At 44.0% G+C, this 17,127-nt stretch overlaps 1 protein-coding gene across 1 annotated transcript in view; it reads left to right on the top strand.

The window, feature by feature from the left end:
• The first annotated feature begins 889 nt into the window (after positions 1–889).
• Positions 890–17,127, top strand: part of GABBR2 (gamma-aminobutyric acid type B receptor subunit 2) — a 257,568-nt gene continuing 241,330 nt past the window's right edge. Inside the window, exon 1 of the mRNA XM_035124845.2 lies at positions 890–1,229. Within this exon, the coding sequence (XP_034980736.1) occupies positions 915–1,229 (315 nt within the window). The 5' untranslated portion in view covers positions 890–914. The remainder of the gene's footprint in view (positions 1,230–17,127) is intronic.

The raw sequence follows: 17,127 nt of genomic DNA on the forward strand, positions 1-17,127 counted from the left end.
AGGGGCAGACGCCGCTGCGCCCCCCGCCTCGCCGTCCCTTCCCCGCCTTCCCCAGCGGCCCTCTTTCCTCTCCCACCCGCCCCAGCCCGCCTTCCAATGGGCTGCTGGACGTGCCCAAACCCTGCATCTTCTCCTGCGTCTCGTGTTTGTGTGTGTCGTCTCCTCAGCAGAAGAGCCGCCGTCCCCCAGCGGCAGCCGAACAGCCCTCTCCCGCCGCCGCCGCCGGGAAGGAAGGCAGGGCAGAAGCTAGGCGAGCGAACGAAGAAGCCCAGTAGCGGGAGCCAAGAGGTGGCAGAAGGATTTGGGCGGGTGCACGGAGGGGCTCTCGCCTACTGCATCCAGCCGCCGCCGCCGCTTCCCCCCTTTTGGCCGGTTTGTGCGCGCCACTTTGCGCGCGCTGTGTGGCGCGGCGTGGTGTCTGCTTGCAGCAGCGGCGGCGGCGGCAACGGAGAAGCACGGCGGCGGGAGGGCTCCGGGGGAATGCGGCACTAGCGTCCCCAGCCTTGTGGAAGAGCCGAGCACCCCCCTCCCGCCCCAATTGTTTTCACCTGCTCAGCCCTCATCGCGTTTACGCGTCGCCTCCGGAACCTGCTCGGGAGCAGGGAGGCAAGCGCGCGCCCTCGCCCAGCCTGGCTGCGGCTGAGTGAGGGGCTGAGGAGGCGCCCTCGCCCGACGCTTTTGGACTCGGGGGTGGGGTGGGTGGGAAACGGGGGTGGCGGGCAGCGGCTCCGTCGCTGCTGCTGCTGCTAGTGGTTCCATTTGGCCGCCCCGAGGAAGGAGCCGGCGCCATTGCCAGGAGGATTAGAGCCGGGGGGGGCCGCAGCGTGCGCGCCCCTTCCTCGCTGCCGGGGCCATTGCCTGGCAGAGGGCAGCGGGCGCCCTCGTGCTTGTGCCCCCCTGACCTCTCCCGCAGGATGCCTGCCTTGCCCCGGCGGCCCAGCGCGGCCACCACCTCTGCCTTGCTCCTCCTGCTGCTCCTCCTGCCGCCGCCGCCGCTGGTCTCCTCGGCTTGGGCGCGAAGCAACTCCCGGGCGCCGGCGGGGTCGCTGCCCAACGCCGCCGCCACGACCCCCATCGCCATCATGGGCTTGATGCCGCTCAGCGACTCGGTGGAGAAGGGCAGGATCGGTCGGGGGGTCCTACCGGCCATGCAACTGGCCATGGAGCAGATCCTCAACGAGTCCTTGCTCGACCCTTACTCGCTGGACCTGCGCTACTACGACACCGAGGTGAGTGGGGCGGGAGGGGGCTCTCTCTGCGTGGCCAGCGCCGGGCACCTTTCGGCGTGGGGTATAGGGGGAGGGCGACACAGTCCCGTTGCCTTAACGCCTGATGGATCATGGGGCAGAAGGTGGGACCTGCCGCTGCCAGATCCTTTGATGCCGACCTGCAGCCAGCTGTTTGGCATGGGATGGCAGGATGAGAGCTTTCAAGGGGAGGCCACCCGTTTAGATGGAGTCACTCGAGTTCCTGCTTGGGTTCCTCCGTGGTGCTTTAAATGCATATATGCACATATAATTTAGATGCTATGCTGCGAGAAGCAGCGCTTGGCCTTGGGCAGAAGCTGTGCGAGTCCAAAAGGGAAAGAGGGAATCATGTTTGAAGGGACTCCAGCTGTTTCAAACGGAATCACTCCGATCCGTGTTTGTGTCCCCTGCCAGTCTGCAGCAGCAGAGGCTGGCCTTGGATGGGAACGATGCGAGGCGGAAAAAAGGCATTTCGAAGAGACTCCAGCTGTTTGGAACGGAATCACTTCGGATCTGATCGCGCTGCCCCCACCCCTTTTGACATGCTCAGTGGCCTGGCTTCCACCACGCCACCGGAGGAGTGAGGCTGGTGTTTAGCGAATTTGCAGCTCGTTTTCCGCGGGCAGCTGCTTCCTGGCCCAGCAGCCTGGGCTCAAACCTGCAGCTCTTGACGTGCCGAGAAAGCGCCGCCCGTTATTTAAGCAACAGATGCACGTCAGGGATTTGTGGTTGGCGAGCTGCGAGCAGGCGCTTGGCCACCCGCATAGCTGAGCTTGAGCTGAGCTGCAGCGTTTGCGTGCTTGGAGCCCCACTTGATGCTCTCCGTGAACTCCTGAAGGGCGAGCGGGAGGCTAGTCGGATTTCTAGCGCTTAGCCGGGAAGGGGAAGGCAGGCAGGAGAGAGATGCAGCGGGTGGTGTGTCTTGCCCTCCCCCCTTTAGCAATGAGAGGAGGCAAAGAGGAGGAGGATGCCGGAGCCTCCGTCTTTCAGGAGCAGCTGCCCCCTTTGGAGCGTCCTCTCCTTGCGCTCCTCTTGGCGCACTCTCCTCTCTTGTTTCAGTTCGCACTAGCTGGTTGGCAGGTACAGTGGCACACACAAGACACAGAGAGGCTTGTTGGGAAGCGGGAAGGGACGAAGAAGAAAAGTAGGCGAGAATTTGGCTGGCATTCTTTCATCAGTCGGTTGTGCAAAACCAATCAGCCAGTGCCCAGAAAGAGTTAATTTTGCAGTTCCCCCCTCGTCGTCGTTGTCGTTTGTCTGCCATGCATAATTCTTCCTGTAAATGCTGGGTAACACATCTTGTGCACTTAGGCTGGGTGGGCCAAGGGCGAGGGACCGTTGCAGAGCGCACAGCAGAGAATTCCTTACTTAGGTTGTTCAGTTTTCATTTCCTGATCATTCACATGAAGTTATCGAGGGGCTTTGTTGCGGACACGTTGGAGGCTTATTGTTTTGTGCTTGGATTTTTTGGTCACAATTCAAGCAAACGTGTTTGCGGCAAATAAATGCTGATTCAATGTTGGACCTTTCCTGAAGGTGGCAGCAGTTTCTTATGTAATACTTATGCCTGATGATCACTGCCAAGATAACCCTGCTGTAAAGAATGACTACTGAGAAGAAAGGTTAACTGTCCTCGTCCAAAATTTGTCTTAAGGTGACACCATGTAGGCTTCTTCCATTTTGCACTTGGTATTTGGTAGAAATACAAATCAGGAGCAAATGAACATGCTTCGCTGTCATATACTTCATGGTACCTTTGGGTTTTTAAATTACTGGTTTTATTTAAACATTTTCTGCATTGTTCAACGTAATGCCCTTTCCACATTTGCTTAGAAAGGAAATCAAGGGGCAGTAGCATTTAAAATAACCATCTTATGTGGAATGTATGTGTTGAGCAAGGATACAGCTGTGGTCATAGCAAGACTGTAATTCCTTATCTGTAGAAAACCCAAGATTATGATACATATTTTTGTACAAATATAATTTTTTGTCTATAAATTATCACCTTTGGTGTGAATTATTTGAATGGATGGCTTGAAAATGAGATTGCAATGGTAACAAGTGGGCATGCATGGATATTTCTTCATACGTCAGATGAAGAAAAGTCAAATTTACTTGAAAAGCAATTGAGATTTTGAAAACATTAATTACAATCTAAAATTCAAATAAGGAGGAATATGTTTCTATAAGGTTACATTTGTAAGCATATATGAGATGATATAGGTTGCAATCCTAGACCTGCTTGCCTGGTAGTAAATCCAGTTGAACTTAATAGTGCATACTTTTGAGCAGTCATGCACAGGTTCCCACTATTAAACAATCTACAGAATGTGGAGTTTTGGAAAAGTGAGACCCAAGACTGATTCTCACATGCATTCCTTGGTTGATAACTGTAGCATCAGCTGAGAGTGTGCACGTGTGAATGAACCATCACAGACAGAACACCACAGGCATAACTTAAATATCTCATCGACATCAACCTCAGATGAGGCTGTCCCTGGAACGGGTCATAGAATGCTCACACATTCAGATTCCAGTCATTAGTATGGTAAAGGTATATAGTATATAGTAAGGTAAAGGTAAAGGTACCACTGACCATTAGGTCCAGTCACGGACGACTCTAGGGTTGCAGCGCTCATCTCGCTCTATAGGCTGAGGGAGCCGGCGTTTGTCCACAGACAGCTTCCGGGTCATGTGGCCAGCATGACTAAGCCGCTTCTGGCGAATCAGAGCAGGGCATGGAAATGCCGTTTACCTTCCCGCCGGGGCGGTACCTATTTATCTACTTGCACTTTGATGTGCTTTCAAACTGCTAGGTTAGCAGGAGCTGGGACTGAGCAATGGGAGCTCACCCCATAACGGGGATTCGAACCGCTGACCTTCTGATCAGCAAGCCCTAGGCTCAGTGGTTTAACCCACAGCACCACCCGTGTCCCTCTAGTTGGTATTGTTGTTGTTGTTTAGTCATTTAGTCATGTCCGACTCTTCGTGAACCCATGGACCATAGCACTCCAGGCACTCCTGTCTTCCACTGCCTCCCGCAGCTTGGTCAAACTCGTGTTGGTATCTTTGAGAACACTGTCCAACCATCTCATCCTCTGTCATCCCCTTCTCCTAGTGCCCTCAATCTTTCCCAACATCAAGGTCTTTTCCAGGGAGTCTTCTCTTCTCATGAGGTGGCCAAAGTATTGGAGCCTCAGCTTCAGGATCTGTCCTTCTAGTGAGCACTCGGGGCTGATTTCCTTCAGAATGGATAGGTTTGATCTTCTTGCAGTCCATGGGACTCTCAAGAATCTCCTCCAGCACCATAATTCAAAAGCATCAATTATTCGGCAATCAGCCTTCTTTATGGTCCAGCTCTCACTTCCATACATCACTACTGGGAAAACCATAGCTTTAACTATACGGACCTTTGTCGGCAAGGTGATGTCTCTGCTTTTAAAGATGCTGTCTAGGTTTGTCATTGCTAGTTAGTATAGGATACATTAATTAAATGTTCATAGATAATGATTACTGTTGATATTGAGCTGCTTGTGATCTTTGAGAAGTTTAAGTATATAATCTTTCTGTCATGTTTCAATATTTAGGAAAATGCATTTTTTTGTTGATCTCCTATTACAGTTTTAGTTGTGTATAGTTATGTGACTGAATGACCCTTGTGTTGCTTTCCAACTCTGCAATTCTGATTCTAGTTGCTGTAGAATGTGGATGGGTTGCACATCTGAATGCGTGTATCGCTACAATGAGGCAACATCTGCAACTGAATCAATGTTCATGTTCACCCATAGGTTCCCGATCCAGTGACAGAGACCCATGCATGGAAGATGCTTCTGTGTGTGGATCTCCTTTTTCCAAGTGGAACATGAAGGTTTAGTAAAATCTTTTAAAAAAACGAAAAAACAAACCAGCAACTTTTTTTTTTGTACTCCAGGGAAGAAATCCTGTAAAATAGCAAGGCAGACTTTGATCTTCTGAGTAGTCTCATGCTTGTTAACATACCACTCTTTTACTGATGTTAAACAGATATTATTAATAGGAAAAAATGTACAAGTTGAACTAATGGAAATATGGAAAAGGAAGGAAGCGTGTGTTCTATGCATTAAGCAGGTTTTGCATCTGTGAAGAGATGTAGATATCTCGTCTTTTTCAGTATTTGCCACCTGAAATTTTTACTCTAAGAAGCTAGTTATGATGTAGGAAACTGAACTGTATAGTTTCTGAGAACCATGTCACATGTGACAAGCGCATGAATGTGAGTCTCTCCATGTAAATATGCAGTGGTAAGCCATGATTGACGTGGGTGGCGCTGTGGTCTAAACCACTGCCCCTAGGGCTTGCTGATCAGAAGGTTGGCGGTTCGAATCCCCGCGACGGGGTGAGCTCCCATTGCTTGGTCCCAGCTCCTGCCAACCTAGCAGTTCAAATGCATGTCAAAGTGCAAGTAGATAAATAGGTACCTCTCCGGCGGGAAGGTAAACGGGGTTTCCGTGCCCTGCTCTGGTTTCGCCAGAAGCAGCTTAGTCATGCTAGCCACATGACCCGGAAAAAAATTCTGCAGACAAACGCTGGCTCCCTTGGCCTTTAAAGTGAGATCAGCACCGCAACCATAGAGTCGTCCGCGACTGGACTTAACGGTCAGAGGTCCCTTTAACTTTAAGCCATGATTGGTGGCCTTGTAGGAGAGCATGCACAATCTTACACCATTGGTCTTCAACTGGTGGGGTGTTAGCACAAACCAGTGGCACACAGTTGGAGCTCAGGTGGATTATACTAGCACTGCATGTCTCTCTTTTTCTTTTGGTAAAACCTTTTCCTAACATAAAGATGTTGTGTATATGAATGGATGACATGGGTGGGGGTATTGCTTTCCCTTGTATTTATTTTTCAACAATTACTTCCCAGGAATGCAGTGTTGCTTGCTAATTAAACAGGTTTATCAGATGAACCTGTCTAATAAGTATCTATGCCAAGGGCACAAACTCATTTATATAAAACAACAAAAGGGTGTGACTCTTTGACCTGGGCCGATATAGGTAATGTATAGATTTATTTTCAGAACAATTGCTCTTAAAGTGCACAGTGTGTTTTACAGTCTAATCTTGAGTACTTCCAAGAGCAAGACTGTATCCTTTATTTCCTCCCCAATGAATTTGTTTGCCCTAGAATTGTAGAGTTGGAAGGGACCACAAAGGTCATCTAGTCCAACCCCCTGAAATGTAGGAATCTTTTGCACAATGTGGGCCTCGAACCCATGACCCCGAGATTAAGAGTCTCATGTTCTACTGACTGAACTATGTCATGATATTAACAATATCAAATGATGCCCCCTAACAGAAAATGTGGGTCCTTTTGCTGCGGGCTAGGGTTAAAGGCAGATCTTGTGCTAAAACATTTGACAGCATGGGTGGGTTTCAGTGTAACACTAAGTGGGTATGCATGAGCAGAACAAGGTCAACTTGCGTAATGGGACTTTCCTCCACTCTCTTCCTATGTGTGCCCCCAAACCCATGATAGATCTTCACCAACCTTCCAGAACAGATTTAGGGGGCACAGGGGAAGGAGAAGGGGGAAAGCCCCATTGCATGAGCACACCTCATTCTGCTCATGCAACAACTTAGTTGAATCCTGCCCTCTTCTTCTATTCAAGGCAAAAAAATGATATACATATAGGAAATAAGAAGCAAATGCAAAAAAGAAATAATGAGCATGGAGCTGTCCGTGGTGCTAGACCTCTTGAGACCTGTGCCTGCAAAGTGTAGTTGCCCAGCAATGTACAAATCACATACTGCTAATATATTTTTGCTTTATTGCATTAGGGTTCATTTATTAAACATTATAAATTGCTAGATATATAGTGATTGCTGTTAACAGAAGTTTGTCAGAGGTTTCTGTGTGCAGAAAGGTTAATACCGTCCATTTCTTAGTTGCTCCGTTACATAAGGAATGAATGAATGAAGAAGTGATATGCTGTGCTTACCTGAACTGAGTTGTATCTTTGTTGTAATGTTTGGTGCCTTGTATTGCACTATGAGTGGTAAATTGTACAGGTTATTTCTTAAATACTGAATAAAAACTGTTTTTAAAAGGTGATTTTGTTTTCCTGTTGAGGCATCAGCACAAGCTCTCTCTCCTCCACTCCTGGGATGATAGCAAGATGCTATAGTGGCCATACTTGTTGCCTAACAAATTTTGGCTTACATTCCATAGTTTCAAGAACATTGGTCTCATTATCTGAAAGTGTGGTTGATAGCCAGAATGATCTATTATTGACTTATGAGTCATCAGGTGCAATTTTGTCAGTACATCACATGGCAGTTTCTGTGCACTAACACACAGGGAACAAAAAGTTAGGCTTTGAATTTAGGACGTTGGTAGTAATTCACGTGTATCTTCTCACAGAGCATAAGGCTATCTCTGCAGGAACTTAAGCAGGAAAGTACAGGGTTGCATTGCCCTGCTCAGTGTCCTGCTCAATAGGTTGAAGCCAGTGGGACAAGCAGTGGGTGGGTGCTGGAAATGACAGCTCATTGCTCAGGAGAAGTGGTGCCTGGATCAGCTTCCTTCCAGGAAAGTTCAGGAGGACACTTGGAGAGGGGAAAGAGAAAAGGGACACACCAGGTCTCTTTCCTCTGAAGTAATGTGCTCTAATCCTGGCCTGTTGAGCTCAAAGGCTGAAATCCGCAAAGAGACTGCTTAGCTCTTAATTATTGGGATTTAAACACCCTAAATGTGTGCAGGGTTGTGGCAAGGATCTTTTAAAAACACTGTGCAGAAAATATTGAATGTGAAATAAATTTATCTTAAAAATGATTTGCGACATGCTGTCATTTTCAGTACGGTGCCTGAATTTGAAGTTGTTCCATTTCGGTGAATTAAACCCAATATTTAAATTGGCTTAATGCATTTTTTATTCAAAAGCATTATACACCATTTTTGTTCAGGGTCATGTTTGGTGGCAAGGCTAAAGAGGTACAAATAATTTTTTATTTTTTTAAAGTTATCCATCCTAAGGTTTTGGAGTGGGATGGGCTACAAGCCTGAATGAATTAATGAAGTAACAAATGAGTTAATGAAAGAGATTAAATTTAGCAGCACACAAGGAACAGAATGCAGCATTTTGCATCTTGCAAGCAAATAAGTTTAGCATGCGCTTGCAAATAATTGTATTTCTACTAATCAATAGCACTGAAAAGAAAGTTAAAATAATAAGGCCATGTTACTAAATCAGGACCTAATCTATTGCAGTTGCTTTAATTTCTCTGTAAAGCATGATTAGGGCCTTATGAAAATTCTGTACACCATTTGGAGAGAAAAGTAAATTGAGGATTTGGTCTCATGTTTATGGCACAGTTACAAAAACTCATACATATTTAGAATCAGGGGCATAGTGTTGCATATATTAGCGATGTTTTTGATTATGTGCAAAATTTCATGCATTTTGGGGAGGAATTACCGGTAGTATCTATAAAGGGGTGCTCTGGCTCATTCCTGCCTGGAACCCATGATGCCTGGTGCTGGATGTTTGGGAGAAACTTGTGGTTAATGAAGTACATGCCTGTTTGCACTTTTTCTCTCTAACTGGAGGAAAACTATCTTAGCAAGCAGGAGACCCAAGTTCAAACCCTGCTTGGCTATGAAGCTGTTTTGAGGATAAAATTGGGAGGGGGGGATCATATATGTTGCCTTGAGCTCATTGGAGGAAAGGTGGGATATAAATGAAATAAGGTAAAATAAATGAATGTAGTTGGGTCTCTAGATATGATTCTAAAATGAAGTTCAGGGCTCCATCCCAATATGGCCGGATTGACATTGGGCATAAAAATAACTCCAGTTTTGATTTGACTGTCTTTTTGATCAATCTAACAGGGTTTCCTCTTTAATTTCAGAATCAAATATGTTGCCAACAGTCATCCAATCAGTATCTGTACTAAAAAGAATAATTGCTGTAAGCCAGTAATGCCTAGCTTGGTGACTGGGGCTGTTGAGAGTTGTAGTCCAAAACATGTGGAGGCTACCAGATTAGGAAAGACTGAAACATTTTTTTCTGGCATCATTATTTTGATCCTGTGGCCATTGTTGATCCATTTGCCATTTATTCTGTTCTGTTTTCTGCCTTTCGGTTAGCTCTGCTGTCACCTGTTAGTTCATTAAGGTGAGCAACCTGAAGTATTAGATATGAGGAAGATGGGGACACTATTCCTTTCTGAACTGGACTTTCTCCTGCCTTTTCTGGCCAACCTGCCATTTTCTGCAGGCCACAAAGATCTTATCTTGACATAACAGGCCTTTTGAGGATAAGAGGTTTGCAGTACTTTCCCCATAAGATACTCTGCATTTAACAATTGTACATTTTCCCTCCCTAGTGCTCCTTTGCTTTATGCACATTATTTCAGTGATGGTTAAAACAACTCTATAATTACTATTCCCCTATTACAGTTGGGAAGGCTGTAGCCTGCCCAAGGTATCTCCTGAGGGTACAGCAAAACCCAGGTAGGAACTTGGCGTCCAGTTGCTAAAGGCACAGAATATCAGTGGAGGGACGGGGGAACTGTCATCCATGCAATCAGGAATATGGGTAAAGAGTGTGGATACTTTTATTTCTCTTTTATTGCAGATGTATGGCAGACTAGGTAAATTTATGGTAGACTATTGCACCTGCTCACATTGCTCGCCCACCCTGCCTGCCCTGTCTTCATGCAACTCCAGGATTTTGATGAGACACTACAAATCCTCCAATGGAGGCTGCAGGATGACTACCTTACATTAGTATATATAGGAAGAAATAGTTCTTTGCTCTCTTCTATACATCCATGCCAGATAGCATCTCACATTTCTGCTAATGCCTGCATTGAAAGAGAAGTTGTGATCTCACAATCCTATCTTGCTTGGCGAACTTCAAATTACTTTGAATTACTGAAAACTTTAATAGTTATGACAACATTGCCCATTGAACATGTAATTGAATGCAGTTATGACCCTGATACTGAAATCTGACAGCTAAAAGAAACCCCCAGTGCCCAACTTGACTGGTAGTGTATCTATTCATTATGTTACTAATTAGGTTTATGAGCCTATGCATGTTTAAACAGAAAATCTTCCATGCGACATCATTGCACCATTTATAAGTGATTGTGTGTGTGGTAGTGTGAGAGAAAGAGAGAAAGAAAGAGAGAAACTTAACAAAACACTTAACCATGTGGGATTCTCTCTGACTGGCATCATGTATAAGTCAGGCTATTGGTTCTTACATTTGCTGTGTTAGCAAGTCTGTGCAAAGTGCTCCAGGGACATGGGTGGCTTGCATACCAATACCATGTGAATTTAGCTATGTGGAATCCAGCACCAATGGCTTTATTCTGCTTGCCCTTCATCAGGTCTCAGTTGTCCACAGTGTGCGTCTATACATGCCCACTCAGGCTGTGTGCTCAGTACACCTTTAAAGCACCTGTGAAGCACATCTTTCTCTCAAAGTGTTCTGGACACTGTAGTTCACTCCTCACAGAGTTACAGTTCCCAGCAGCCCTCAACAAACTCCAGTACCCAGAATTCTTTCGGGGGAAAGAATGTGCTTCAGAGTATGGTGTGCACAGCCTCAGAAGAAAGCCGCTTGGAGTTCACTGGGACTGACTCTCAGGTAAGTGTGTATAGGAGTGCAGTTGTCTTTAAGTACTAAGAAAAGATAATTGAGTTTGTAAAAACCAGCCAGCTTGAAACCTGTATGTCCTAAATGTGTGGTTTCCCAGGCAACTTTAATTCTCCTCTCTGTTGAGGCAGGTATCCTGATGGGAAAAATAGTATGTAGTCATGTAACCAGGGAATGTTTCATAATGCCTATGCAGAAGAAAGGAGCAGCGTATGGCCACACAAACAAGTGCAGATCTCAAGCTCTCTCACCAAGGCATTTAAAAAACAAACCAACAACCTCTTTCCTTATACTTTTTTTTGTAAGCAGGAAACAAAAGGCCAAAGTAAATGGTGACCATGTGGGAAATAAGATTCTCCTGTTAGCAAGCTGGAAGCATGAGCCATTAAACAGTCTGCGCAGATGAGCTGCAGCGCTTACTGGCACCAGCAAGAAGGAAGATAAAGGCTTGAGACTGCCATGTTTGGCGCGGAGCTCTTCCCATTGGAGCTAGAGAAATATTAGCAGCAGCTAATATGAAGCTAATGTGAAGAATTCAGCAGGTGGTATGCACACATTTTCGTACAATATTGCACGCCTGCTGATGTGCAGAAACATAAAAAATGATATTTTAAAATGTAGAAATTCCTATGAACAGACAGATCTGTATCCTGAAGAATTATTATTCTAATATGTTTATAAATTTGACAACTATGGGGTGATGAATTGTGCTAGTGAAATGTCCAAAATGACAAATATTTAAAATTAGACTTGGCAGAACAGTTTGCCTCAAGAATTATTCTTGTGAGGAACTGATTCACAGCAGCACTGCTGTGAGCAGGATTACTGTCCAAATTGGAAAATCCAGCCTTGGAGAGCAGTTTATCCTTTAATAACAATTAGCTCCGTTCTTAGAGAGACACAGCAGCCCAAGGAAGTAGCAACTTCAAAATGTCAGACTGACAGACAAGCTGGGGCCTGTTTGCTCTAGAGATGAAAGCTCTAAAGGGAGGAAGGAAGTCAGAGAGAAAGTCTGAGGAACATGTTTACTTGGAAATGGAGGATGGGCCTTCTGGTGATTTGCGCACTGCTAATGATCAGATATTCGGAGGAGCGACCTACTGCTCGACCTCGCACTCTCGTATCCATTCTTGGGCTTTTGCCTGTCAGTCATTTTACAGGGCATGGTAACCTAACAGCAGGAATATTGCCTGCAATTCATATAGCCTTGCAACATTTACGCAGGCACTCATGGATTCTGAAGAACTACGAACTCCAAGTAACATTACAGGACACTCAGGTAAATTCTAATGCACTTGTTAAAAACATTTTGGTGGTGTGTTGTTTCGAGGCCCTTTAGAGTTTGTTACTGTCCCTCTCCCTCTCAGTTCCCTCATACACAAGGGGATTGTGTGATAAGGCAAATTAGTTCTAGAGTCCTTAATTTTCTCTCTGATACTTTCTGTTGTGGATTACAGTGGTACCTGAACCAGAGGTTCTTTTAAATAGCATCTAGGATGATCAAATGCAAAACAGGGTGGTGCTCTTGTACTGCCACAGCTATCCTGTCTATCTCCTAATATATGACATTTCATAATTTTAAGTTTGTCTAATCTAGAATTATCTACCCCCCAGGGAGCAGCTCCTCAAAGGGCCTGCTCCCAATCCACCTCCAGCACTGTTACCGGAGATACCTTCATGTAGAGATGCTGCTGAGTGAATCTGAGACTTTCTATATACGAAGCATTTGCTCCTGGTGGAATTCTCTCTTTCACGCAGCTGGAAGCAGAGGAACCCTTTTCATCTATAGTATCTTTCCGTCCTAGTGGCATATAAATGTCATATCAAAGGACAAGGTGAGGTACTTTATCAAAATGGCACCACTGCACAGTTTCTATGCAATGAAATACAAGTTTGTATGTCTCAAGTGTGCCTTAAAAATCATTCATGTGCATTGCCTCATTTGTGGGAAAGCAGAGCAATGAGATTGGTGGACGCAAGATCTACAGCATGTTTCAAAGGTCTGTTTCTTGGATGTATTCAACAAAAAAATAGCAAAAAAAAAATATGGTATTTAAAAGCATTTGTTGTGGGTTTTTTTAAAATAAAAAACCCCCATAACAGCTGCAGCAATTTGATAAGTACAGGATGAACACAAACTTCCCCCCTTTTAAGCATGGGGTTTGAACCACGTGGGTGGGGGATGATTGCCTCCTAAAAGGGCACCCTTAATGAGGAGATTAATACATTAAGGTTGAAGTTATGTGCACATTTACTTAGGAATCAGCCCATGGAACAAAAAGCAAATGTGGTATGGGAAAATATGTAGAATGTCCCAGGGTTAAGTCTGTAGCTCCTCTAATTAAACTTTGAAAGCTCTCAGGTAAAAAAAAGGACCAGGAAAAGACTTTGGATTAGATGGGTCTGTGATCTGAGTCAGTGCACAGCAGCTTCATATGTATTCAAAATAATAATAGTAGTAGTAGTAGTAGTATAATACAGTGGTAATTATAGACCGAATTAAGCATTGCATTTTAAATCTGATCCACAACTGTCCCTGTAGCTTTTCGGAAATAGAAGTGATCAGGATGCAGAGACAGACAGGGCTAGTCTGTCTTTTAATGCTTGTATAGAAAAGAGAATTTTGATGGGTTCAACGAGTCATGATGAAGCTGCGCTTGTTGAATGTTTCTTTTCTACACGTATTGAGAAATATGCAGGAACGCTGCCCTCTTTTGTATCTGTTATTTTTACTTGCAAATCTTATCAGGTTGGTGATTGTATAGTCCCTGAATTGGTTTTCAGGAGGTATGCATTAAAGCTCAGTTTGGAAACTTTGGTTGCAGCTCATTTTTGTTTTCAGCAGGCAATTGATGGGAAAGTGCTATGAAATGAGAAATCCATATGTTTAAAACCACAACAGATTATTAGTCAGTGCTGGAGCAGCGTGATACTAAATATCTCATTCTAATTATGTTGCACAACGTAATTGTCAGGTGCTAGAACCACTGACAAAATGTATTCTGTGAGGCACCGCTGTACCTGAATGGCTTTTTATGTTAGGTTGAGGGAAAGGACTTTTGATAGTAGAGGAGGCCTGGGGAGCCATTGGTCCCTGGCTACTTTGTGTGGGTGGCCACTGACATTTTGACCATGGCTACTTTCGTTTTGGCAAAGGTCACTGCTGGTATGTGACCCCTGGAATCCCCAATAACGCTGCCCTCCACTTTAGGTCTTAGCCATGGGAGGGCGGGGGGAGCTTCTGTTCAGATAAACTTCTAGCTCTAGGGGGTGAGTGCTCTTGTTGGTAAGATGTTCTTGTTTGTTAGTATCTTGAGGGCAACATGCATGCAAAGGTTTTTTGGGAGGTGGGATTTTTTTTTTTAATAGCAGGATTTTCCTGGATACTACGCAGGTTCATCATCTTACACTAACTCTGCTTCTGCCTGTATTTTGGTCCCCAATATGTCTGTATGCAGCTCACCCTCTGAAGAAATAGGTAAAGTGGATTAGATAAATGTGGGAAAATGTGTCTTCCATTTGACAACAGCAGAGTTTTTCAGGCTTTCTGTCATGAGAGGGAGGCCTTTCACATCAGCCTGCTTGCTGTGGAACTTGTGTTCGTTGTGGATGATTCTGGGGTGCTTTCTTGAGTTCACCCTCAATTCACATATGGCACTGGCCAGATTTGATGGGCCTCCCTGTCACCCTGCACGAACTCCAGAGTGCAACCTCAAACATACCCAAATGCTCCCTCCCTCGTGGCTGTGCATCGCATGGAAGATCTGCTGTGCGGGGCAAGCTTTGGTTCGGCATTGTTCATCTAATTAAGGAACCTGTGATGAGCTTCCAGTTCTGGATATCATGGATATACATGTCGTCGTCCCCCCAAACACCTCTGCAGCGTTCTGTGTCAGACATGCAAGGGGGTCTTGTCCCCAGGAGAAGCTGTTCGAAGAAGACAGACACAACTGTTTTACAGTAAACACAATCTCTCCTTTGCTTACGTGTTGACTAGTCTCTGGCTTCTGAGCTTATACATCAGCTGCCATAGGTACTTGTCACTTAAGACACAGGTTCCTAAGAGCTTTATGAGTGATATTTCTTAGTCTCCCTGTATTAGTCTACTGAGGAAGGAACATCAGAGATATTTGAAATTTCTCTCTGATTCCATCAGTACATTCACATGAAGTTAGCTAGCTGCAGGGATCGCCTCTCCTTTTCATTGTGAAATTCAAATGGAGAACTGGTCAAGTAACCAAACATGATTTGCTACAATTGCCAAGGCTTTGTTGTGCTACGTAAAATTGTTGTATTCATGCCTCTTGGTGATTAGAATTTCTCTGGGAGCTGCTTACCTGGTTTTGATTTAAGGTTAATGAGCAATTGTTAACTTCTTTCATAATCAGAGTCTTTATTTGACTATGACATATAATGCTCCTATAGTTTTCCTTAGTCTTCTCTCTGAATACTGGACACAATGATGCTGAGATTTATTTTTTTAATGCTCATATTAAATGTGGGGGAAAAAATATGTGAAGCTGGTTAATGTTCATTCCACAAGGAAAGGCAAAAACATTTGGGACTTTTTAGTTAGTGAAAACACAATTGAGAGGACATATTATAGGTATGCAAAATTAAGGACAGCGTTAATGTTCTTTCATGGGAAAACCACCATGGCAGTAATAAAGAAAATGTGAATATACAACACAATGTTAGCACATCTCTTGAAAGCTAAACATATCAGTAGGATGAAGCAGCAATATTGTCAGCTAAGTTTTAGAACTTTGAAATCTACTTTGTGGACTCTTTGGATCAGAAAGGCGGGATATAAATTAAGCGAATAAAAACAGTCCTTTTGTATAATAGAAGACACAAGTGTGCAATCCTATGGTTGCTTAGGAGTTAATCCAAATGAAGTCAGAGCATAGGAGTAAACATGCATAGAATCATACCACATCACTAGAATCTGAACTATATTCGACTTGGAATGCATTTGTTTTAAATAAAAGATTAAAATAGTGCTATAATACTATAATGTTGTGGTGTTAAAGTATTTATTTATTTTCCAATATGGCTAAAATACAAACACTTTCCAATCATGGTTTTTGGAAGTGATAATACTTATTATTATTATTATTTTTAAAAGATTTATGTCATAGTATTATGAGGCATTTTATTTTAATTTTAAATATGTATATAGCCAGAAGACTGCTTTGGTGCATTTTAGAGTAATAAAATGGCACCCATGACAAAAATTATAATGAATATGTGGTAAGCTGTAATAAGTTAACTGTCCTGATATGTCACTGGCTACATGGAAACTCTGACATTTTAAAAACTATGTCAGAGTAGTGCTAGAGGCATTTACACCTATGGAGACTGCTAACCTTCCATTTTTCTGGAAAAAAATTAGGCTTCCTGCAGTCTGAAAAAAAGACACAAGAACCACATGGATAATGCTGGATGATGATAATTGGCTGCCCCATAAAATGTGAATGACTGAAGCATGACAATTCTGCACTAAACATCTTGTGTGGAAGCAGCCTCCCAGGCTGTTGGAAGGACAGCATTTTTCCTGATACCACTAATTTTTAGAAAATCTCCAATATTTCCCCAGAGTTATGTTAACTGTAGCTGAACCATCCTACTGTGAACTTGACCATTATATTCTGATGAAGTGAACTCTGATCCACAAAAACTACTGCTGCAATAAATTTGTTAAGTATTTACCATAAGCTGCTGCAGAACTATTAGCTATATTCCATATACTGTACAAACCTTTTAGGATTTTCCAAAATCCTGATGGGAAAAAGGAACCAAAAGCATTGTCACATATATTTTTCTATGTCAGAATGGCGCAACAGATCTACATAGTCAGTAGTACAACACACTAGAAAATCAAACATTGTGTCTCTCAAGTTGTGATAAGAAGTGCTATAAGTTAGAAGTTCAGGTATAAGGACCACTGTATGCCATAAATACATATTTTAAACAGCACATTTCTTTTCGAATCTCTCCTCCCCCACCTTATTCAGTGCTAACACTTAGGTGGTCAGTGTGTAAAGCCGTTAAGGGATAAAGCACACCTCTGTCCTTCAAAAGATGTGATCTCTCTGCAATACAGGCTCAACAAGCTGTTCAGCTCAGCCTGAGTTCATGCAAGTTAAACATATCCATTACTAAGGCTATTCAGTGTACCTAGAATAGATGTGTGCCCTGCAATGCATTAACACAAGGGGAGGTGGGGAGAAAGCA

Source organism: Zootoca vivipara, chromosome 8 (genome assembly GCF_963506605.1).
Source record: "Zootoca vivipara chromosome 8, rZooViv1.1, whole genome shotgun sequence".
NCBI classification, from domain to species: domain Eukaryota; kingdom Metazoa; phylum Chordata; class Lepidosauria; order Squamata; family Lacertidae; genus Zootoca; species Zootoca vivipara.